This window comes from Dermacentor silvarum, chromosome 1, assembly GCF_013339745.2.
Source record: "Dermacentor silvarum isolate Dsil-2018 chromosome 1, BIME_Dsil_1.4, whole genome shotgun sequence".
Taxonomy (NCBI): Eukaryota; Metazoa; Arthropoda; class Arachnida; order Ixodida; family Ixodidae; genus Dermacentor; species Dermacentor silvarum.
In genome coordinates, this window is record NC_051154.1 from 395,502,010 (window position 1) to 395,526,430 (window position 24,421).

General features: G+C 45.6%; 1 protein-coding gene across 1 annotated transcript; it reads right to left on the reverse strand.

Moving 5' to 3' along the window:
* On the reverse strand, positions 1 to 23,799 carry LOC125943874 (uncharacterized). Its single transcript, XM_049663426.1, has 5 exons — positions 23,680 to 23,799; positions 16,071 to 16,282; positions 15,634 to 15,753; positions 1,508 to 1,677; positions 1 to 298 (listed from the first exon to the last, which is right to left on the reverse strand). Exons 1-5 carry the CDS (start codon positions 23,771 to 23,773, stop codon positions 1 to 3), a joined length of 894 nt encoding a protein of 297 aa, XP_049519383.1. The 5' UTR covers positions 23,774 to 23,799.
* Between the last annotated feature and the right edge of the window lie 622 nt (positions 23,800 to 24,421).

Consider the following 24,421-nt stretch of genomic DNA (forward strand, 5'->3'; position numbering starts at 1 on the left):
TTACGATTTGCAGTAGAGAAGCTCCCGAACGCCCGGCTTGAGCCTGTTGCGGCGCCGCCTGAGGGCGCTGCGCGGTTCTGATGGCCCAACGCGCCCTCGGCATGCCACGATTCCCTCGGCGAACGTTGCGACGGCTGCCATTCCCATTCCCATTATCCAGACGGCGAACAGCCCGGAGATGTCTTCAGCGCGGATGGCCTCGACTGCGTTATGCGCGCGCTTTATCTGCCGCCATGTCTGCAGCAGCACACCTTCCAGGTGACGATCTAGCAGCCCGGACTCGCAGATCCAGCGGGTGCTGCGCATATCGCCGACAGAGGCCGTCACAGACAGATTAGCGCGTTTACCCCGAGACGAGCAATGAGAATGTACTGAATGACGTCGTACAATTATAGTCCTGAAAAAAAAAATTGAATGAAACGGGAAGTGAAGGAAGGAAAAAAGAATATGTAGGCGGAACTGCGCCATGAGTTTGAAAACGACGTCATCATTAAAGCCGCGCAAGCAGCTAACAGGCGGTTTTCAAGGGTACACCGTGCATATCACAGACGAGTAAATTATTTAGCTTATAAAAGAAAAGAAATTGTTGCTTTAGTTTAGTGAATAAGCAGAAATTTCTGTACAGAATCACAATCGAAGAAACCCGGACAGTCACCGCCGAAAAAATAATGTCTGCTTAGGTGCTCTTCGTAAACCAGAAAGCTTGAGTAATGGTTGGGTAAGAATCCTATTCAAGCCCAAAAATGCTGTGACGTTCGAAAAAAGTTATTTCGTGAATGGAAACGCAGTGCCATCTGACTGGCGCAAAGTGCCTTTAAAGAGTCAAACTTCATTCTGGTCCAGAACGCTGGTAATCAACTAGCCCAATATGCTACCGGAAGCTCTGCAAGCCGCCGAGAACATTAAGATTAAACAAATGGCTATACGTTCCAGGACGAGCGGTATATGCTTCATTTAAATTTATTTGATGTGTTTTTACATTAGGATTGCCTCAAACAGAGTATAAGGCTGGCTGGATGGTTTAAGGGAGGACAAATGTAAGTTCTGTCGAAAAATCAAAGCTGAATATTCCAGCATTTGTGCCCTTTTTCTTGACTCGCACAAAGTGGTGCTCCCGCAATCACTCCTTTCGTGGGACCTACAATAAAAGATCATTTCAATGCGAGGAAAAAAAATTGTACTAAAATTAGGGCTCTGGAAATGTGTTTAATTATATACTTGTTTATAAATTGCTAAATTAAAAATGCTGATTTGCCCTCTGAACAAGAAGGTAAACATAGCTGCGTGCGCCATGCTGAACACTGTGAGTTTCTGATGCGTGTTTACCTACAACCTGAAAACTGTTAATCGCTTGTTTCTATGCTCTGAATAGGGGCTAGTGACATAGTGGAAGCCCATAGGTTGTGGTCATAGTATATAATTAATATATTATTCGCATATGTAGCGAGAGAATAACAGTTCAGTTATATTTTCAAGCATTGGCTGAATGTCCAGCAATGTAACTCACCTTTGATGCAGACTTTTCTTGAGAAAGTCGCTGGCGTTGTAGCTCACGAATATCGCACATGGAACTGTTAGAACTTTGACCTTTCCGAAATAGAATTGACCCCTAGGAGGCTCCTGGGAGTAGTGACGCCTAATGCCGTAGTGGTAGAGTGATTGTTCCATGAAGACTACCTGCAGTAACGGGGCAAAAGTACAAAAGTATAGCAAAAGCTGTTTAGAAAACGTATATATGCCGACGGTGGCGTTTCAAAGAGCGCTTTTGGCGCATTATTGACTCTTTAAACAAGCAAGGTCGGACTCAGCACGCTGATTGACGTCTGTGTTTTCATAGAACGTAGATCTCCTAAAACTGCACAGAACTGCCTTGTCGGCTAGGACGTTCCCCTCCTGAGCCCGAGCGCATAAGTTTGATTCGTGGTCATGGCGGCAAATCTCTTATGGAGGTGCAAAGCAAAAATTACGGTATGCTGAACATTGTCAAAAATAGACAGGCCTCCACTGCGACGAGTCTATTAGTCTCTATTGCGGCATTATAGCCCTAAAGTTAAACAATCATTCATTCGATCAGTCAAGTTAGCTCTGTACCACAGGCGACGCAATATGTTGCTGTTAACTTATCTGGCTCTCTAAATTAGGCGTAAAGACGACCAGGTCGAGTAGGAAGCAATAAGAAGTGTGCTATTTAGAGCCACTAAGGAGCACCATCAAGCACTCGATCCATCAAGCACTGGAAGGTCACGGGGGCATGAAGCAGTTCAGAAGGCACTTTAATTCCTCATAAACCATCTGTATGACGAATGCAAAATTTTCGCAGTCACTGACATTGACGTAAGCCTTCCAACACCCAGAGCACAGGACAATGGAAGAAAAATACGTGCCTACAAGAAGGCAGTCGAAGCCGTCATTGATGTGGGACAAATAGAAGACGTGCTCGCGGGTGCCACAGGTCAAGTTGTGGCTGTCCGCACAAAAGCGACAGCTAGAACTACAAGAGACGCAAATGACCTTGAATAAGGTTGAATAACTCATTTTCTCGACTTGTGTTTGGGTAACCTACTTAAGTCATCTCATTCGCTAAGGAAACATTGGTTTGTAAAACGTCACCTTGGCTTCTCTTAAAAAATGAAAAAAGTGATAGCCTGTAAATTACTAGTGGTCCCTAAACTTGAATATGCATTCTCCATCTGAGACCGGCATCAAGCTTTGCTCGGAAACGCCTTTTAGGCAAATAAAGTCGCGTCGCTGAGGACAGCTATTCTTGACACCCTTGCGACGTCCCCTCATCACACGTGAACAAACATCTGCACATAACTTGTGTGATGTCCTTTTAGAATCGGCCTCATTTTCTGTTTCCACACTTTCTTATATCAGCCGCCTAATCACACTCCATACACAGTCTCTTTATCACGCCGATCTCAACGCAATGGTCATCCACTTCAGGTAGCACAACTATGCTCGCAGAAAGGTATTTTCATATCGTGATAGGATGCTCAGCGAAGGAGACGCGGCAGGGACAGTGCTTGATATGGTCCACGTAACCTGACTGCATCCGATGCTGTGAAAGCGATGGTTGGTCCATTGAAGGATCACTGAAGTCGAAGATGTTTAGTAGGAGTCCAGTGGCTGAGCAAGGTGAGTAGTTTGTGTGCGAGAAACGTCAACCAGGGATTATAGCGGTGTTGAACAAGTCAGGGAACCTTTGTTTACCTGTTCAAACGTTGCCAATATCTTTATGACTTTAAAACTACCCATGTGCCTGACTGAAGATGCTGTTGGCAATTATAAGCCAGGTTTTACTAATTACCAGCATTCACCCGTTCATACAGCGCAACCCAGTGGCACGTACCTAGTTAGCCTAGTTGGCGTCAAAGACGTGCACTGAAGAACGGCATGCACGTAGTGGCACGTAACGAGTTACCGAAATTGGCGTCAAAGCGGTTCATTGAAGACCAGCGCAAACCGAGTGGCACCTACCCAGTGTCGGCGTCACAGGGTTTAGCTGAACACCTCGACCTACCCAGTCCCGTATATACAGTGAACCATTGTCGGCGTGAAAGATGTTCTTGAAGAGCGGCCCATATGTACATATTGCCACATACAGAGTGACCAAAGCTGGTCGGATAGTTGGTTGCAAACCCTGTTCCCTCAGCACAGCAGCCATCGATGGCTGCTGTGCTGAGGGAACATGGTTTGAAAGCAGCTAGAGGGTTTGAACAAGGTTTGAAACCACCCAATAGACTATGGACTACCCAGTGATCCGGGTAGGCGGGAAAACGGTTAAATACATACTTGTGTACATACATACATACATACATACATACATACATACATACACAGCCCCCGAAATAGACGCATACATACATACATACATACATACATACATACATACATACATACATACATACATACATACATGCATGCATACACAGCCGCCGAAATACATACACTGCGGGTCCAGAAATAAGCGCGTAAGAGGAGCCCGGTGGCCGCATTAAAGGTTTCTAAGCATTCACACGCAACGGCGTGCCATGCATTTCGGAAGCCATGTGCAGGCTTCGCGGCAGCCCCACTAGATGGCGCCAAGCGCTCTTCAAGAAGCGCGAAAGAGGAGTACCGCTGCAGCACACGCCTCATACATAACTCGTTTCGACGTTGGCAATAAACCGTGTCGGTAGATTGATTAAAAGCTAAACACATTACCGTCAACAGTCACAGTTACATGGGTTCTGCCGATTTTGTTTTGCTTTTATTTATTTATTTAAAATTTCCTGACACCCCTTGTATGAGGCGTTTTATAAGGAGGGCATCATTAAAAACTAAATGGGTACAGAACAAAATATAGTATATATACACGAGAAATGAAGCTAAACATTTCGACAGAATTACCTGTCTGGTTGGGAAAATTGATTAAGACTTAGAGATTGACTCCAACAAAATAAGGAAATTTTACTAGCCCAACGTTTCGGAACCAATTCGGCTCCTTCACAGGGGGTATTCTTCGGAGGTGGTGGTGTGCCGCTTTTAAAAGGTCCGTCGTAACAAAGGAGAGGAAGGGGGAGAGAGCGTGAGATGCAGAGACACTTGGCAGGGCACCTGTTCTAGACAGACAAAAGATGTGGTGGGGGTGAGGTGGGGGGGGGGGGGGGGCTTCGGCGTCGCTGGTCGGCTGGGTTGACCGATGCCCCCCCCCCCTGTCCCTCATCAACGCATTCCCGCGACTAAAGGGCGCCCAGCATCGGTCAACCCAGCCGACCAGCGACGCCGAAGCCCCCACCCCCACCACATCTTTTGTCTGTCTAGAACAGGTGCCCTGCCAAGTGTCTCTGCACCTTACGGTCTCTCCCCCTTCCTCTCCTTTGTTACGACGGACCTTTTAAAAGCGGCACACCGCCACCTCCGAAGTATACCCCCTGAAGAAGGAGCCGAATTGGTTCCGAAACGTCGGGCTAGTAAAATTTCCTTATTTGGTTAGAGTCAATCTCTAAGTCTTAATACACGAGAAAGAGACACTAAGATAATGTACACACAATACATATTATACAAGCATAGAGAATTGCACACATCTTCCTAAAGAAAGGTCCTCCCAACGCAACGTTGGCCAGCCTTTCTGAGTCACCTTATCCCTTTTTATAACCTTTATACCGTGGTGGGCTAGTTGCTAGTCTTGGTGGAATATACCAGCGCACTTCGAAACAATGACGGTACGCAGAATGAACACGAGCGCTCGTGCTTTTTCATTCTGTGTAACGTCGTTGTTTCGAAGTCCGCTGCTATATTTCGCTTCGGAGATATTTGGCCGTGTAACGTAAAGCTGTTCTATTCTGATTTCATTACAATCCCCTGACATCAGAGTTACGTAACCGCAAACGCAAACATCGGGTGGTGAGTCGCATTGTTGTTTGAACAACGCGATCAAACGCTCTCCTTGTCTATAGGGCACTTTTGTGTCATTTGAAAGGAAATAACAATGCATACATTCACAGGATTTTCTTTTAATATTGGCTGACAAGAGGCGAGGACCGCAAAGAAGTGGAGAGGGTTTCAGTGCACCTGACGCAGTGAACCAACACTTCACCTCTGAGAAATAGCCAACTGATCTGGAGTCCAATTTCAGCTTACTGACTTTCCTCTCGTAATCTAAACGCAGGCTAATTGGGAAATAAGCGCTAGTTGTTTCAAGCTAGAATCTTTCTTTGGCTAGCAGTGCTATCAGTATCCCCCATAAGTTTGACTGAGATGACCACGCTTCATTCTGAAACCAGTGACACAAACCGCGATATGTTCGGAAAAGGCAATTGTTTTAAACAAGCGAAACAGCTCTACGTCAGCTAAAGAAGCGAACCATATTGGCTGGTGCATCTATGCAAATTGTGTGTGAGTGGGGCAGCGTACATATAACATTTTAATTATACTTTTCTTACCGACAATAGTGCACTGAAACTAGATAACTGTATGAGGACGACGGTGCCGGCATTTATGATTAGTCCTCTTCCCCTTGCTTAGCTTGCTGTGGCTGGTCAAAAATCACGCATTTTGAGCAACAGAGAAACGCTAATCGCGAAAGAGATGTAGAATGGCAAAGAATTATTTTTCTTTCGTTCGTCCTAATTATGCATAACCATTGTGTACACGTGTACAGATGGAAATTTTTTGCGGTTTACTTGTCGCACAACAGACAGGCAAATTGGTGATGGCCCGAAAGATGTCTGACCGACTGTGGTGGGCTGGATGCAGAAATCGATTATAAACAGATTGGAATAGCTTTACGTTATGGCGCCCATTCTTACGCTGTCGCGGCGGTGAAGAATGAGACACTGCCAATGGCGTCACATAAGAAGTTCACTATTCATTCGGTTAACTTGTGCGCAGAACAAGTAGCACTCAGAGCGCAACAGCTGCGGGGAGCCCGATCGTCAAAATCGGATCAATGGGTCAAGTGCATTGGTTATTTGTGCATGACTCATCATACATTGCAGCATAATCACTGATGCCCGCTTACGTTCTCGACGTACACCACTACTCGCGTGGCGCATGCAATCTGATTCAACAAGAATCTCTCGGTTTACGCGTAGAATTGGCGACAACCTTCGCCTATATTTCAGTAGCTGTAGGCGCGCCTTGCGTCGAGCGATATCTTTGTAAGAGTGGCTCGCCCGTAAAACAACGGTCACCGGAAGAAACAATGTAGACTTGTCCATGGCCCCCTCTTAAAAATCGTCGTAGCAATGCTGCAGTCAAAAGATGAAAACGAAAAAGGCACGTAAAAGAAAAGCAATTAAAGAAACAATTAAAAATTCACGTTTTACAGCTTGTTAGAAAAATGGCTTAAAATACACTACGTGGATGACTTGCGGTCGCATAAGGCGCTGCTACTATTGAATGAAGCCATAGACACGACGACATAGTCCATGCAGCTCACCAAGACGTCGGAGTATTTCGCATGGGCCGAATTACCGTTGCAATAGGTTTTCACTAAGTGCGAGTTGGCTTGTATTGGCATCCAAAATCAAACACGGTCGCCCGGCAAGTACTACACATAGCTTCATCGAAGATCGTAGTGTCGCCTGTCGGTCTTTTGCAGGTGCTTGATGCGTATGAAGGCGAGTTTTCGAGCTTCCTCAGCGCGCTGGAGGCTTGCGGCGACATTTATTTAGTCCCTGATGCTTGGCAACATGGTGTCAAGCGTTGTCGCCGCGTTATTTCGTAAACCATCTTGAACAGCGTCATCTGCGTTCTTTCTTGCGCAGCCGTGTTGTGAACAAAGGTTATGTACGGTAGGACGGCATCCCACATGTTGTGCTCGACGATGACATTAGACAGTTTTAGAATAGCGTTAGTCGCCTGATGTAGGTTAAATGAAGCACCTTTGAGGGACGTTATGGTGCGCGTCCCTTCAAGACCTTTTGTTTAACGTCCGGGAAGGCAAACGTAAGAAGGACGTTAGAAAACAGAGCGCCGTCTGGTGCCTTGTGCCAAACGTGTCGAAGCTAAGGTAATCCATTAGCAACCATGCTGTTGTTGCTATGCGGACACGTCTCGTTTAGGCATACGGACGTCGGAATCTCCAAACGATCTCAGAAATTGTACGCGCTACTCACTCATAACTATCGTTTGAGGTCAGTTTAGAGGATGCGAAAGCTCATTTCAATTGTTACTGGCGATCAACGCGAGCGAGAGTGTAGCCATGACGAGAATTTACGCGGAAGCGGGAGCCATGGGTGCCGCCATGTTGGACAACGCTATTTTTAACAAGTTGCTCTCGGCGAATTTCTCTACTTCAGCCACGCTGCCTTTTGACAGGGCTTTCGTTTTGGCGTATCGCGTAAGGTACTTGGTAACCTCGACGATCCACTTATTCCCGGATGTAGACATCCGAAAGGGCCCCGATAAGTCCATCTTGATCTACTGGAACGGTAGGCAAGGAGGTTTTGTTGGGTTGTGGTGATCCCGCTGGTCTTGGTGGTGGTGCTTTGCGCCGCTGGAAGTCTAGGCACGTCTTGACGTATTGACTGACATCGGCAGCAAGGCGCGGCTAGTAATACTTCTCTTTTATCCTCGCCAACGTACGGGATAACTGAAAGTAACCAGTGGTTGGCCGTCATGTATAGGCGCGCAGAACCTCTGACCGCAGTGCTGAGGGCAGAACGAGAAGATAGTTGATGCGGACTGGTGATAAGTTCTTTAAAAAAAACGAAATAAATTCTGGAGTTTTACGCACCTAAACCACGATCTGGTTATGCACGCAATAGTGGGAGATTAAGACTTAGAGATTGACTCCAACCAAATAAGGAAATTTACTAGCCCGACGTTTCGGAACCAATTCGGCTCCTTCTTCAGGGGGTATTCTTCGGAGGTGGCGGTGTGCCGCTTTTAAAGGGTCCGTCGTAACAAAGGAGAGGAAGGGGGAGAGAGCGTAACGTGCCGACACACTTGGCAGGGCACCTGTTCTAGACAGACAAAAGAGGTGGTGGGTGGGGGGTGGAGGGAGTTAGGTGGGGGGGGGGGGGGGGGCTTCGGCGTCGCTGGTCAGCTGGGTTGACCGATGCTGGGCGCCCTTTAGTCGCGGCGTGAAGGAGTCGCAGGTCGAAAACCTGCAGAGCCATTTAAATTCCATAGACCCGGATATACAGTTCACGTCGGAGCACGAACAAAACGGATCGTTACCATTCCTAGATGTACAAGTTACACGAACCAACGGCAATCTAAACTTCTCAGACTACCGAAAACGAACCCACACAGGCCGCTACCTACACTTCGCATCCAACCATCCGGCAAATCACAAGGCATCGGTCGTAAATTCTTTATTGAAAAGAGTCGAAACTCATTGCACATTGGAATCAGATCAAAAGAAAGAAACGAGAACGGTTCTCAACGAACTCAAAAGGAACAGCTATACAACGGAATTCATTCGAAAAACAACCCGACCACAAAAAAGAAAAAACTACGAGACCTCCAACCGTTGACTCCCCCTCGACCACAGAAACGAGTGTCCATCCCATACGTCAAAGGTACCAGCGAAGCTCTCAGCCGAATATTCAAAAAAGAAGGCCTGAAAGTCGCGCATAAACCGATGAACACTTTGAATATCCTCATTCCTAAACCAAAAGACCGTCCACCAAAAGAAAAAGCTCAAGGCGTCCTCTATAAAATCAGCTGTGCCGACTGTCCGGCGTCGTACATCGGGGAAACCAAAAATCTAAAAGAAAGAATCAGACAACATGAAAACGACGTCAGAACATTCAACCGAATACGCAGCGCCGTCGCCGAACATTCCGAAGACGCCGACCACAAGATTTCTTTCCAAGAAACCCAAATCCTTCACACAGAGACAAACTAGCAAAAAAGGCTACTACTAGAGTGTTGGCATATTCAGAACACGGCGGGTAATATAAACCGCGTGAAGGGCATTCTTCCTTCTTTGTATGTTCATGGCCTTGCAGACGCGACGAAGGGAAGAAAGGACCCCCCGCTCTAGGTCAGCAACACCAAAACAACTCGTCCCCTGTCCCTCCTCGTCAACGCATTCCCGCGACTAAAGGGCGCCCAGCATAATTCAACCCAGCCGACCAGCGACGCCGAAGCCCCCCCCCCCCCCCCCACCTAACTCCCCCCACCCACCACCTCTTTTGTCTGTCTAGAACAGGTGCCCTGCCAAGTGTCTCGGCACCTTACGCTCTCTCCCCGTTCCTCTCCTTTGTTACGACGGACCCTTTAAAAGCGGCACACCGCCACCTCCGAAGAATACCCCCTGAAGAAGGAGCCGAATTGGTTCCGAAACGTCGGGCTAGTAAATTTCCTTATTTGGTTGGAGTCAATCTCTAAGTCTTAATCACTTTTCCCAACCAGACAGGTAATTCTGTCGAAATGTTTAGCTTCATAGTGAAAGACCCCGGACTACCTGGGCTTCTGTAACGTGCACACGACGTTTTTGAAATTCACTACCATCGAAATGCTCCTCCGCGGCGGGAACCGCGATAACCACTAAGCCATCGTGGCAGCTAAGTTCTTTTTTACGAAGACGTCGTTTTGCAACAAAAACGAAGGCAGTCCACGTTTAGATATTTTAGGGAGCTCTTGCCTCGCAAGTGATCGACAAGCCTGCTTAGTTCCGAGTCTGTACGTTGCTGTTTGGCAAACTCGTCTGCGCCTTATGTTCGCAGGAAGGTGTCGTCGTCCTGGTTGTTTTTCGGCGATGGGTCAATAGCGACGTGGGGCAGGCAGTCGGCTTCAGAGCGCTTTCGTCCGGACTTGTAAATCACAGCAATGTCGAATTTCTTGAGTTGGAAAATCCACCGTGGGAGGTGACCTAAATTGTCCCACAAATTTGCCATATAGCGCAAGGCGTGGTGGTCACTAACGACTGTGAAGGGTCTGCAGTATAGGTAAGGCGGACATTGTAGCGCCGTTCTGCGGCGCTACAATACCCCCCTCCCCCCCACCTAGTGAATGGGTCAACAATGAGCTGCGGTTCATAAGTTCATTCGCAACGTATGTCTTGTGCGCCGTCCACTCAGTGTGAACCTTTCGACGACGGCTCAGAAGGTTGCGTGTTCGGATCACATCCGGATCACCAATGTTGGAACACGCTGGTGGGCTGAGGCAAGCGAGTATAAATAAGCAACACGCATCCCAAACAACAACTGAACTTCTATTCACTCCGAAGCTCACGAAGAAAAGTCACGTGGTTCCTTGTGCATGCGTTCTTGGTATTGCGCATGGAAGCGCCGTGTTGCGGCGCTACCGTATCATCCCCCAAGTACTGTCCTGCTCGGGACAGTCCGCCAGGAAACGTGCCCGCGGTAAGAGCAAGTGCACACGGTCAAGCATCCTAACATCTGTACAGAAGTCTAACTTGACCTTAGGAGTCTCCGAAAAAAGTTTCTGCGCAGCCAGCCAAAAAGGCAGGACCAAATCCTCCGCTGCCCACCAGAAAAGATATTGCTTCCATCAGAATTATATATACCGTGAAATTCAAAACACGCTCAAAGAAGCGTACTGCTCGTTACAACACTAGCTATACCATTGTGGAATCTACTGCGCTGATCAAGCAGATTTTAGTGACGTTTACATGAGTGCGACAAGTGCAAGGTATACGTAAAGTGGTAGCGAAGCCCCCATAGAAGTCCACATGTCGAGAAAATGGCCGCTCGTTGCAACCGTCGCCATCTACGCATCGGGGGGACAACAAACAGCAAGCAAAACATAAAAAAATTAAAAATAAAATGACATTACAACCGGAAATGGCAGTGACGTCAAGGTCTTATGCTGCTTGGCACGAATGTTTGAATTTCTTCAGCGTCCGGCATTTCGACCGCTACGCCAGCAGTATACCTTTCTTTTGAGGCTGAGGGGAGCTTGCGACTCGCCTCAGCCGAAGCGCCAGTGTGTCAATAAACTATTCGAGTGGTGTGTATCTTAATGTGGACATAAATAGGCAGTTATTGACGGCAGCTTCTCCAGTAGGTTCCTTAGGAAGGTGAGTGAATAGTATGAAAATAAATGACTGTGCCACAGAGGTTTTAAAAGGAAATTCACTTTTATTTGTCTAGAATAATGAAACCAATATAATTGACCAAACAAAACATATGCTTCAATGAATGAAAATAACTATGCCCAGCACACAGTCGTAATGTATGGCAACATATGCGAAACATTTTCACAGACTCATTGGCAATTCCGTGTGACACCATGCATTCTTATCCAACAGTTATCAGACAAGACAGTATTGTCCTACATTATCATTTAGAGAACATTCGATTTACTAATCTTCCTGCCTGTCGGACACTCAGAGTGTGTGTTACGGAGAGTGAACGAACATAGCGCGACGTTTCTGCGCGGAGCGTTCTGCATTTATCGTCCCGACGAGAGACAGCGCGTCGGACGCCGCAGCGTGAAATTGCTCAATAACAAAAAGCCTGCACTCACACCTTTCGCTATTGAATCAATTGAACGCCGTGCGATAGGTCACGCACAATTTCAAGTGAAGCGCACGTCACACTTTGAACAAACACGCAAGAAAATAATTTTTTTAAAAACTTGAACGAAACCACCGCGTTGAAGTGAGTAACGCCATTCCGCAATAATAGCCGGCTTGCAGAGTCTTGCCAAGTCTTGCGCCATAATCACTGGTTTGTAGTGATCACCAAGAACGGACTGATAAATTGGGAAATCGAAAAAAATAAAATTTGTTGTTTGATTACAGCAAAAATGTTTGAAATGGAATATTTACTCGTATGAGAGTATTTTGATTTTAAATTCTTGAATTTTTTTTCACGTAGCTTTTCTAGTTTGTGCTTGTCCCCCCCCCCCCTCACCTAGTCGCGCTTCAATCGTGTACCATTACCTGATATCTCTGGCAATAGGTATTGGCACGCTTTTTGTTCCAAGCTTCTCGACCTATTTAGATGGACCTTGACAAGTGGCCCATCGCACATGTATCCTGGGGTAATGCGCCAGCAACGCGAATTAGTTCGCCAGGAGAGGGTATATAGATACGGGTGAGTCGACTCACGGGGTGCATGTAAACGCTGGCGTATGGCCATGTATCGCATCGAGGGAGAGAACAAAAGTGAGGCCGCGGCCAGCGTGTGCTCTCCTCTCACCGGCGAGACGCCGGAAACCGGTGCCAGCTTATTTCGAACTAAGTGGGATGCGCCACGCGTCAACGCTGTCACATAGTGTAGCCGTGATGCGCTCGGAAATGCGACGTGCCGCTGTCTCATTGATGCAAACGCGGCTTTTGTCAATATCGCCTGTAAGCAATGGTCACCTGTGAGCTGATACCCAGCACTTCCCCCTCCACCGGATGTCACACTGATGTGACGGTGCAAAATAAGACACAGCCAAATGCGCGACTTAAGAAGGGATGTGTTTATTGGGCACACTTGTCCCCCCCCCCCCTACAAATATATACATATAAGTAACACTCTGAACATAGCGCTAACAGCGAGCACGATGTCGGTCGTCGAAATATTATCGATGGGTTAAGTGCATCTACGACTGTTTATGCACGACTCATCGTACATCCGATCGTAATTTCTGGTACACGCGTAAATTCCAGAATGTACAGGAACATTCGCGTCACGCATGCGATCTCATTAGACAAGATTATCTCTATAAAGAGAATTTCCGATACATGTAGGCTTGTCTTGCGCGGAGCAATAACTTTGTAACAATGGTCGGCCAGTGAAAGAATGGTGACCTGATTAAAAAAAAAAGAATGTACGCCTGCGAATATCCATCCTTACAAGGTTCTACGATATAACTAGGTGTTCCTCCAAGCAGTTTCCAAAAGCATCACTCTAGCACTTCAGCCCGACATTAAGTAGAACGCGAATGCGCTCCAGCAGAACTTCGGATGAATATTTAAAAAGCGGTGTTAGCATTTCTCCTAAGTAGGTGTCACTTCGCTGGTGTCTTCACTGGTGTCTTTTAACAGAACGTGTGTGCACACGAATTTTAATTAAACTATGTTTGGTGATAGTATTCTTCGTGTGCTTGATGTTCGTGACCTTGACGTTTAAGTAGATCCAAGGCTGGATTTTCGCCTTCATGCATCCTGTATTGTTAGTCATGCCATGAGGCATTTAGGCTTAATATCTAGACTTACAAAAAAGTATCGGCATCCTGAACGTTTCAAAACATTGTTCTGCGCACTCGTCAGAGGGCGATTAGAGCTTGCTTCTACTGTGTGGAATTCTATTAGAACCCCGTTAAAGTACGACCTCCAAGGCACAAAAGGTGTTGACGAGACTTTTCCCCTTTCTGTGGAACGGCTATGTAGTATGCATCATACTAACGACTGATGCACCATACATCAGGCCGCATGTTTTGGTTACATCATGAGCAAAAACTAGGAAGCTCAACATTGACTGTTTCTAGTTCCACGATAGTAACTTAATCTAAGCCGTCCAGCGCCGATTCGTTCGTACTTACTACGATAGGTATATTTACGACAGATAAGCCTGTTCGTTGACTTTCGTATTCTTTCTTTGCGTGACAGGAGACTCGTGCTTGGCTCCAAGTTCTTGCGAGAAGGGGTGCTTGGGCAGATTGATTGTCATATGTTACTAGCATCGTTGCAGTTTCGGGTTCCGTCGCTGAAAACCAGCAGGTGTTCTGGTATGTTTTGCCCTAATATTCTCTAACTTGCCCCATGACACGGCTGCAGCAGGTGTACAATTCCAGTTCATAAGACATGGATGTTTTCAATTGAGTGCCTGTGTAAAGATGGCACACAGGATGCTTGACGCAAATGAGCGTAGCAAGTACGTCTTTTTCTTAAGTTTGTGATGCAAACTCACTCCTGATATATTTAGCATGCGATATTGGTTGAAATGCTGTTCTGTGTTCATATTTTATTATGTTCATGGTCTCGAACGTACTAGTGAGCTGTCATCGAGGCTTTAAACTTGTTGGCAGTCACTGAAATAAACAATGAATAATAAACAAAAACAATTAACTTAAAAAGTGCGCTGCTCTATCTTCATAATTGTAACATCTGCCCTAAAGCTAATAACTCAAGCTTTACTGAATCTTTTCTATTAGCTACCCCGCAAGTAGTGCCCGCCTCTTCAATTAACCTACGTGAACAAGCCAAGCTTATCTATATGCTCTAAAAAATAAAAGCGTTTGTCAACTAATAATTGCTCCCGGTAGACAGACTGTTCTAAGATTGAGGCAGTCAAGATGCCCATGAACACAAAATAATTGTGTTTATGGGCATCGGGTTCTAACAATATTAAATTACCTGCGGGACCAAAACCAGGAAGTAAATGTTGAAACAGGGCAACACGTTTTATTCATTTTCAATCTCTCAAACTACGTCAGCCCCTTAAGGTCTTCATTGTGGTGTCGCACTGTGAAATTGATTAAAGGTGGGTAATTTTTTTGTCTGTAATTATTCGCATGATGACATCCTCATTGGAGTCAATCCATTTTCAGGTTTCTACAATATTTCTAACCGGGTGGCGTTGTAAACGTTCATCGATGTGTTTCTGATATCGATGCGTTACTTTACCGTATTTCACATTGTTCCTTATGATACTTCTGAAAAGAAGGTCGTTGTATGTCTTTATGGCCATGCTGGCTTGCATGTGACTCGTGAAGGAAGTAGTCGTGAAGACAACAGCTACCCACCACACTCCGATGAGCAGGCGGGTGTTCTCCGGGCACAGAGAAGGACCTGCGTCCGCGCATCCCGCCATGAACTCGCGACAATTGGGCTATCCCAATTTTCGAAAATTGACAGCTCATTCGTCTACTGAACTACCATGATTCCAAAGCACCATATATGTCTAAATTCCGTGCGGCGTTTTGTTCCGTTCTCTCTGTCGCAGTGTAGCTTAAGACCTACTTCTTATGCAAGAATTTAACGAAGGCCAGAACTAGCGAAGTAACGTTCTCGTAAAGTGTTCAGCGGAATAGTTGTGTGCTTTGAAGGCAAAGCGGAGAGTATTCCATTAGGTCCTGAAACCGGTAAATTCATTCGTGTTTAATGTAAACATTAAGACAGCTGATGCCCATGAGTTGCAGTGAAGGTGTTACATCTTTCCACTACCGCCTCTGAACATCCTTAAGCTAATCTACAGAAGTGTATCCAAGCTTGTCAGCACTGATTTGCCCTACCTGTCGACCATCCAGTACAGCTTCATAAGTTTCCCGCCGGAAGACTTTATTGAAGGGAAGCTGGCTATGATGTTGCTGGACTCGGCGCCAAAGCTCTTGGTCTTCGGCGTTGGCGGACGTCTGCCAAAAGAAAAAAACATTACCATATCGTACAAGAAGAAAACATGCGGCTAGATTCACAAATCTTTTATTTCGTAAGTTCGCTTGGCCATTGGCTGTCCGCCTTCACTAATGTTATGTCTGGCGTCTGGATTGGCTAAAATTCTTCCTTACCAAAAATTATAGCATAAGAAGTTTTGTGAATTCGGGCCGTGCTTTCCACATGCTCGGAGATGAGTTATTTAAAAGCGAGCGAGAAGTGGTAAGCCCTATCCAGAGGCAGGGCAGCACACCACTCACGATATCGAAGTAGACAAGCGATAATATGTCGTACGTACTTTAAAAAAGACATCGAAAGCCATGCCATCGATGACGGTAGGTACAATGCGCCGGTGCTTGACGATATCAGCGACACTTTCGAGACGGGGAACCTCAGTCTTTATGGCCATGCTGGCTTGCATGTGACTCGTGAAGGAAGTAGTCGTGAAGACAACGGCTACCCACCACACTCCGATGAGCACGCGGGTGTTCTCCGGGCACCGAGAAGGACCTGCGTCCGCGCATCCCGCCATGAACTCGTGACATAAAAATCTGCAGGTAGAGGTCGCTACATCATAGGTTTATAAATGTTCACACAGCTTTAACTTTTCTGCTCAATTCATGCGTTTAGCTAAACTTTCATTAGACGAAAACGCGAGTGGACCCGATGACTCGGTTTGCCACTGCATCATGAGCGTGTCAGGGTACGCAAATAAAAAAAAAACGATTGCAAAGAATTGTCCAACACATGCCGTTGTTCTTTAAACGGAAAAGAAAATCGCACCGCTGTGGGCATTGTGCAGTAGCGGGATCATAATCTCAATAAGACCATGACATAAACACGCTTGTAAACGATGGTTCTAATGGCTAGCGTCTGGACTAAATCCTGCACGCTACTAGTGCGATAGAGTGACCGTTTGCACAGCGTCCAGCGTGTTGCGCAGCTTTTTCTTCCGAAAACTAGAGGACACCAAAGAAGAAATTTCTTAGGCGGTTTTCGAAAATGGCAGCTGGCATGATGACTTTGTGACCGCTGATATTAAATTATAAGGTTTAATATACCACAGCAACTAAGGGCCTGTGCGAGACGCCCCAGTGAATGACGCTGACTTAACCTCGGCTGCATAGGGAAATTACCGTGCAACCCTCTCGCAGTACACGAGAGTTGTTCCATTGCACTGCTATGATAATGCGGTGACCGCGACTGTGAATTGAGCTCACGGCCTCGTGCCCACCAGCAGAACACCGTAATCCCCGCTTCATGTGTTTGCGAGTTTCGAAGATTTCTTAAGCGCATAATGCCAGGGGGCGTGCCCCCCCCCCCCCCCTTCGACCAAGCTTCATATGGAACGAAAAGGAACGAATTGAACCTAAAGGCACTTCCGCCATTTAGTCCTTGCAGTTATAGCCTTGACAAAAACACGAATCTTACTAAACGCTTTATAGCAGTGTGAATTAGGTGTTTCATCATTATTTAAAACCAGAGGCAGTCAAGAACAGGCCTTACAATGTTTTAGTTGCGAGTGTCACTTGCACGCGTGTGGCTTTGAAACACCTGTCGAGCACCAGGCCCACATGTTCTGGTTGTGAGGTGGCTTTCTGTCCTTTGCTGAACATTGGTAGGCTACCGTCTAAAAACTACGGTATGTTCTTCGGGGGTTGGGTTGGCAATGTGGCAGCAATCCATACACGACCTACTGACTAGTAGCCGGATGTATTATTATGGTTCAGGCATTGGGAGGCTTTAATTTGTTTTAAAGATTGCATGTATTGTCTTTAGGTGGAGACTGGTAGTAAGCCTGAGCTTGCAAGAAATAATTGTCGTAGGAAAAGGAGGCAGACAAAAGAAGTCGAGAGAGGGAGAGAGAGAAGAGAGAGTAAAACTATATGGGGAAAAGGCAAAAAAAGTCAATTCTAAGGCCTGTACATGTGCAGACTGTATTATTTCTATGAGTGAACAGCGTCCCAATGTCGCACTTCTACAACTGTTCCTTTTCTATTCTTTCACCAGGCTTGCTGAGTGCTCGAGAAGCTGTCAGTCACTTCCTGCCCCCCCCCCCCTCCCCCTGTTGAATAAAAAAAGTTGAAAAAAAGAACGCTTCTGGACTCGAAGGCGCGCAGGAGCGAGACGATGATCGAGTTGTTGAAACGTTGAGATGGCATGCGTTAGAAGCGTCAAAATCCAGACGGCATCAGCGAACCCCGTGTAGGTTGTAGTCAGCACGCAAAGTATAAGAAAAAAAAGGGTGCCGACGGCGTGCGGCAGCGCAATTGAGTCATCGCGGTTAGGCGGTCCGAGGGTACGTTAGCACTGAAGATAATTATTGAGGTGTTGTCACGTGGTACAATGGTATTTCTCAATTTTTAAACAGCAATATTATAAAAAAATGAGTAGGGTGTGCTCCTTCCTTTCAATTTCCATTTGGCGGGTGTTTCAGCGAACACTTGCTAATTTTTTTTTTAATTGCCTGGGGCCGATAGCACAATTCTAGTTCATGAGCTGGTCTACTCGAAGAGGCTGACATTACTTGCACAAAAGATTGAAATGCATAATCGACTAATTAAAAAAACTCCCTGATCAAGTTTCTAATTACCTTATGACACATATTGCAAGTTGCAAATTCTAGCCGGGGAGTTACCAAATCGTATCCATTTGGAATGCGTTCTTAGGATGACATGAGTTTCGAGATATTAAATCCCGCACTTTGCCGAGAAATGCATTGGCGTTCTAGTTAATTTTGAGCTTCAATGCATAAAACGACGTTTTGTTAAGAAAGTAAGTGGAACGACAGTGTATTTTTACCGCAAGTTTGACGGTGCATATCGCGTAAATCCACACCATCATTTTCAAGTGGATATGCTTTGCTCTCTCGCCTGCTAGAATTTGTGAGTTGCAATATGTGCCACAAAAGCTTCATTAGTAAACCTTTGTTAATTAGTCGATTATGCATGTAATTTTTGTGTGAAAGTAATGTCCCCCTCTTCGAGTAGACCAGCTCACGGGGTGGAAATGTGCTATCTGCCACAGGCAATTAAAACAAAATGAAATTGTTCGCTGAAACACCCTGTATACTACTATTTTGTTGTAGTTCGCCAAATTACATAATTAGTTATTATTATTTAGTCAACTGCTCAGATATTATATTCAGAGCAATAGTGTAAATGAGAAAATTGTAGACTGCCATTAAAAATTCTGGATCCAGCTTTGTGTTGTTCAGTTGCGTGCTACATGAAGGCTATTTACCAAGATTGAAATATATAAGACTCTTGTTTTTTAGTTTCTTATTTAAATTTTTTTTCGGGCTGCTAAGCACGAGGACGCGCCATCAAATCCCGGCCACGGCGCCCATATTTCTATGGGGGCGAAATGCAATAACACCCGTATACTTAAATTCTGGTGCATGTTAAAGAACCCCAGGTGGTCCAAATTATTTCGGTCGACACTGCGGCGTGCCTAATAATCAGATCGTGGTTTTAGCACCCAAAAACCCCCTGTTTTCAAATTTTTTACTCTTTGTTTTCTTTTCAAGCTGTCGCACTTTCGCACTCTTACTGGCGCCCTATAACGTAAAACTATTCCAATCTGTTTTTATTCGAATCTCCTGACATCAAATTGACGTAACCACTACCGAAAGAATTGGGCAGTAACCCGCAGCGTTGTTTGAAAAGCCCAAGCAAAAGCTCCCCTCGTTTATAAGATGTCACTTTTGTTTGCTTTCAAAGCCAATAGCATTGCCTACATTCAGCAGTTTTTCTTATCAGATTGGATGACAAGAGGGGAGGAGCAAGCTAAAGTGGAGATGGTTTTGCTGGGGCCGAGACTGCGCAGTGAATGTAGATAACTGTGTGAGGAGGGTGGTGCCGGCGTCTGCGATATGTCCGCTTCTACTTGCTTAACTTGCGGTAACTGGTCGAAAATTGCGGTGGCTGGTCGAAAATTGCGGCGGCGTGCAGCGGAAGGTTAACGATGCCGCTAAAACGGATCCTCAGGAAATAAGAGTTGGCAGAGCAATGTGGTACAATTGCCAAAAGGGATCTATAGCGTTACACTGCTACGGAAAAAAAATGTATTATACGCAAATAAATCCATGCACCCCGTCAGCTCCGAGTAGCCAGTTCCATAGCGACTGGCGGACAGCCATATTCTGTTCTTTGCAAAGCGGGGCAGTCTCCTACTATTAAAAAAAATTCGCTTTTGTTTGGCATGTTAATGCATCTTTAACGCGTACATGTCACTTTCACGCGGTGAGTTTTCGTGGTTTTGTGACGTCGCGTGACAGACAGGCGAAGTGGGTGCAGCCCGAAAACTTTTGACGAATGACAGAGGGCTAATGGCGAAAAAGGCGTCGAATGAGAAATAATTAATTTACTTTTGATTGGTATAAGCATGCTCAATCAGAGTGTACATGTCATTTCAGATGGGGCGTTTTCGCAGCTTTCGTGGCGTCGCATGACAGGCAGGCGATGTGCCGGCTGCCCGAAAAATTTTTCACCAATCGTGGATGGCTGATTGCAGAATTGGAATACAAAAGTTAGGAATAGCTTTACGTTATAGCCGCCGCTTTTTTATTCCAATCCGGCAAGCTTCTAACGCTCTGTTTATTTAATTGAAAACATTATTTAATTGAAAACGGGAGTTTGCGAAAGATTATTTGATCACATTGGCGCCCTTCTTGGGCAGATTTCGTATTATTTGAGTCTCGTTCTCTCCTCTACATGTCCAATCTTAGTCCACCATCTATACTTCCTGTTCACGGCCCTGTCTATTTAGGCTCTTAATGTGATCCAAAAATCGCAATATCTTTGCCATCTTGTGGGCTATCCATAGACGTATTAAGTGCAGCAACTATATTAAATACCTACTTTTTGTGAACTGCAAATTTTACTCTTTACAAATTTCTTGCACAGCAGAGATCCAGGGCATTGTATAACCACACCGTGTTATAGCGAATGATCAGTAAACTCAATTCGAACATCTTCTCCGTATAATCTATTAATATATAGCTTGCGAAAAACACGGTTGCAGTGCGCGTTCAGGACACCTTAATTTGTGCTGTTGGCGTAGGTTGTGGTAGAAAGCAGTTTTTCGTTTTGAGTTTAAGGCGGACTATACCGTGTGTCCCACGAAACTTCGGCCAAAATCTATGAATATGAAAGTACCACGTAGCTCGGCAAACCAAAGTAATGTTGTTTACTGTCGGTTGGAGCAAGTCAGACAATCTTTTATATTTCGCCTAATTACATAATTAGTTATTATTATTTATCAACTGCTCAAATATATTCTTGGCAAAAGTGTCAATCAGAAAATTCTGCACCATCCTTGAAATTTCCCGATGCAAGTTTCTGTTGCTCAATACATGCTACATAAAACCTTTTTTTCCAAGGCTGGAAGAAAGCCGGCGAAATACAAAAAATTGCTGCGCGCATAGTCGCACTGCACTTTCTCGTGTTTCACGAGCTTTCTGTCACGCTTTGAGAAATATTTTATGTCGCACCTCCTGGAGCACCAGAAAGCTGGATCGGAAATTTTTAAGGATGGTCTCCAAAATCGTGTCGTGCTTTGGCTGTGTATATACTCGTGGACAACATTATGCTGCGATGAAAAAAAAAGCTACCGAGGCAGCATGTGCACAAGTAAGAGCGCGCCTGGAAATAGTGCCGCATTCTCATTCACGTTAGTTTAGGCTGGGAAAGAGACAAACCAAATTTAAAAAAAAACTCCAAAATAAAACAAAATAGATGACTGAGTTCTGAATTCGGCTTATTTTTCTGCTTTTGTACTCCACATTTGGGCAGATGCGAAGCCGCCGCACGTGGAACGTAAGCTGATCCCCGCCCCCATCCCATTACCTGTTCAAAGTAACCTGAAGCGATGCCAAGCTAGGCAAGACTAATTGACGCAACAACTCGTACGGAAGCTGCACCCCTTCATGGCCGCAGAAAGTTGTTCAAAAGTGTAGGAGTGTTACATAAGCCGCAATGCCGTGCGCGTCCTTAGGGCAGTACAATGTCACAGAGAGTCTCCACGCGTTAGCGGCGACGAGGGTATGGTGGAGGTAGCTCTCACTTTTATAATTCTTGCATGCAAAGTGACGCACGCAACAGGCCTCTCAAAGCGCCAGCTTTCATAAAGAGAAATATGTTAAGGCTGCTGTATTGACGCGATAAAGTGGAAGCTTGGCCCAGTTGGTGATTCATTATCGACATGACGGCACGGCACAAAAGCCTCGGACAGAAGAAAGGCGCTTCTGTTGTGCCCTTTCTTCTGTCCTCCTCTTTTGCACTATGCACTCATGTCGATATATTAACGCGCCGAGTAGGGGTATATGGCGTAATGGGCAGAGCATCAGGCTGCTACGCTGGGGCACGCGGGTTCAGACCCCGCTATCGAAGGCGTAATTCTTACTTTATTGAGTTACAGTTTGTGTTTGTGAGGTTTGGTTTTTTTACAAGAGGATATTACGTAGCTGAGTCCAAGTCTCAGCGCACTGAATGAGCGAGACCATTTCTACGAAAGAGAAGAAATGAAATTATATTTAGACAAAAGAGGAAATAATACAGGCAAACAACAATTAACAAACAGAAGCGGTACAGTTCATATAACTAAAAGAGCTGCACGTGCCAACACTAAAACTTACTTTGTGTTTACCTCTACTGGTCATTTAAGAACCCCGCCATCCTCATCCCTAAACACTGTTTTTCCCCATACCAACAAATTTGACGACCGTAAAGGTGTAGATATCAGAAGCTTGCTGAATTGGGACGGAAACAGCGCAAATAAACAGGACGGTGATGAGAAGAGAGAAACGCAGCGCCGTGTTTGTCTCCTCTCGTCACCATTCTGTTCCTTTGCGCTGTTTCCGTGCCAAGTTCACTAGAGATTTCGTTTAATAGTCATATAAATTCACAGCTGCTTGTGACACATCAAAAAAATTCAAAAGTATAGATTGGTATCTGAATGTTCCTGTTGCTACTGGTGCGTATGAAATGATGCGTCATATTCGCATATTTATGACTTTAAATTGTGTCCAGGTGGCTTTGCATGCCAAAACGAGAATATGAATATGACGCGCGCCGTAGTGGGGGACTTCAGAATAATTTTGACCACCTGGGATTCTTTAACGTGCACCTAATTGCAAGTACACAGGTGTTTTTTGCATTTCTCTCCTATTGAAATACCTAATAGAACCAGCGACCTCGAACTCAGTAAAGCAACGTCATCGCCTCTGGGCTACCGCGGCGGGCTATTTATTTCTCTAGCGGCAGTGTTACTACGAGGTGACGAAAAAATTATTTCCTGTCTGAATGAAGTAGCCACCAAGCGTTTTTCAGGAAGGGGATAAAATTAGTTCCGCGCTGCTTTTCATATTATCGACAGATGAAGACGCTTGCTGGCAGCGCTTCCTTCAAGTCGCACACATTCATTCCATGACGGGCGATGGGTCGTCAGCCTTATTATCTGTACGTGTTTGCTGAGTAGTTGCGCCTCAGAGACGCCCACTTTATTACTACTCTGCGTTCTTGATTTTCACTGCACACAGAAACAGAACCGAGGAGGCACTCTGAATAAGCCCCAGACGTTAGCGTACCTTGCGCAAATACTAATCAGAGAACACCTGGTCTACGGTTCGGATTAAAGGGGCGGGACAATTATTGTATTGTCATTTGTGCTCGGATTTCAGTAAATACAAGAAACCAGCTTTTGGGGGAAAAACGTAAGAACAATTAAGGAACGTAACACGTACCATGTGTAATTGAAACATTAGTGTATACATAAATGCCTAAGGAACTCGAGATATTCCGCGACACATGTTCGTGGGATTGGGAACCACAGATTGTTTCATCAGATTCCGAAATAACAGCTTGATCTAAAACGGGAAAGTCTGTCGGCAGTGTCAGTCCACATACCTTTGGTTAAAAGCATTGCGAAGAGCAAAAATGCGTATTCCAAGAGTTTCCCTGCTGAGCCGACTGCCTTGAAGTTGTTCTGGAACATTACCATTAGGATGGCAACCGCTGCAAGCGAAATGATGATGCCCATCCATACCTGCAATGTCGGCAGCTTTTGAGCACTGTGTCGTTCAATTGGTTGTCAACAAGTCAGCAAAGTGAGCACTCTCTAACGCCATCAAAGAGCTTCTGCAATGTAGATTCCTGCAAAGAGGATGTAACACTTTCACACAAGTGGAAACGGTGCGGTTGGAAATCTATACAAACAAATAAAAAGCTAATTTTAGTGTACTCTTGCGGGTAACCTTTCTTTTTCTCTTCTTGTTCGTTCAAATAAACACTGTACATGGTGTAGACGGGTCTCTAAAAGTATGGTGCGAAGAACGCGACGTTTCACGACAATGACCTGAGCACAATGGACCTCCGAAGAAGGTGCACTCACGAGGATCGACGCAGCTACGTCCAGTGAAGTCTAGACCCGGCATTTTACACGGCGACTACCAGCCCCTGGGAACAGCAGTTAAGCCTAAGCTCTGCGCGCCCTGCCCATCCCGCTTTGAGCCCAACGAAGAATTGATTGCCATAAAAAGAAGCGGGGTGCGCTGCGGGCCGGAGTGACGAAGGTCATGAGCGACATCAACTCGCTGCTGTCATCGATGTCAACAACACAATGTGAGCAGCAAGACAACTTCAATGTTCT

Bases quoted from the DNA above. Each gene is read 5' to 3' on its own strand.
- LOC125943874 (XM_049663426.1), bottom strand. From the start codon at position 23,773: ATGGTAATGTTCCAGAACAACTTCAAGGCAGTCGGCTCAGCAGGGAAA. The intron at 15,754-16,070 runs GTACGTACGACA...TTCTTTTGGCAG, and splicing joins CTTTCGATGTCTTTTTTAAA to ACGTCCGCCAACGCCGAAGA. The intron at 1,678-15,633 runs GTAGGGCAAATC...CCGTTACTGCAG, and splicing joins CTGTACTGGATGGTCGACAG to GTAGTCTTCATGGAACAATC.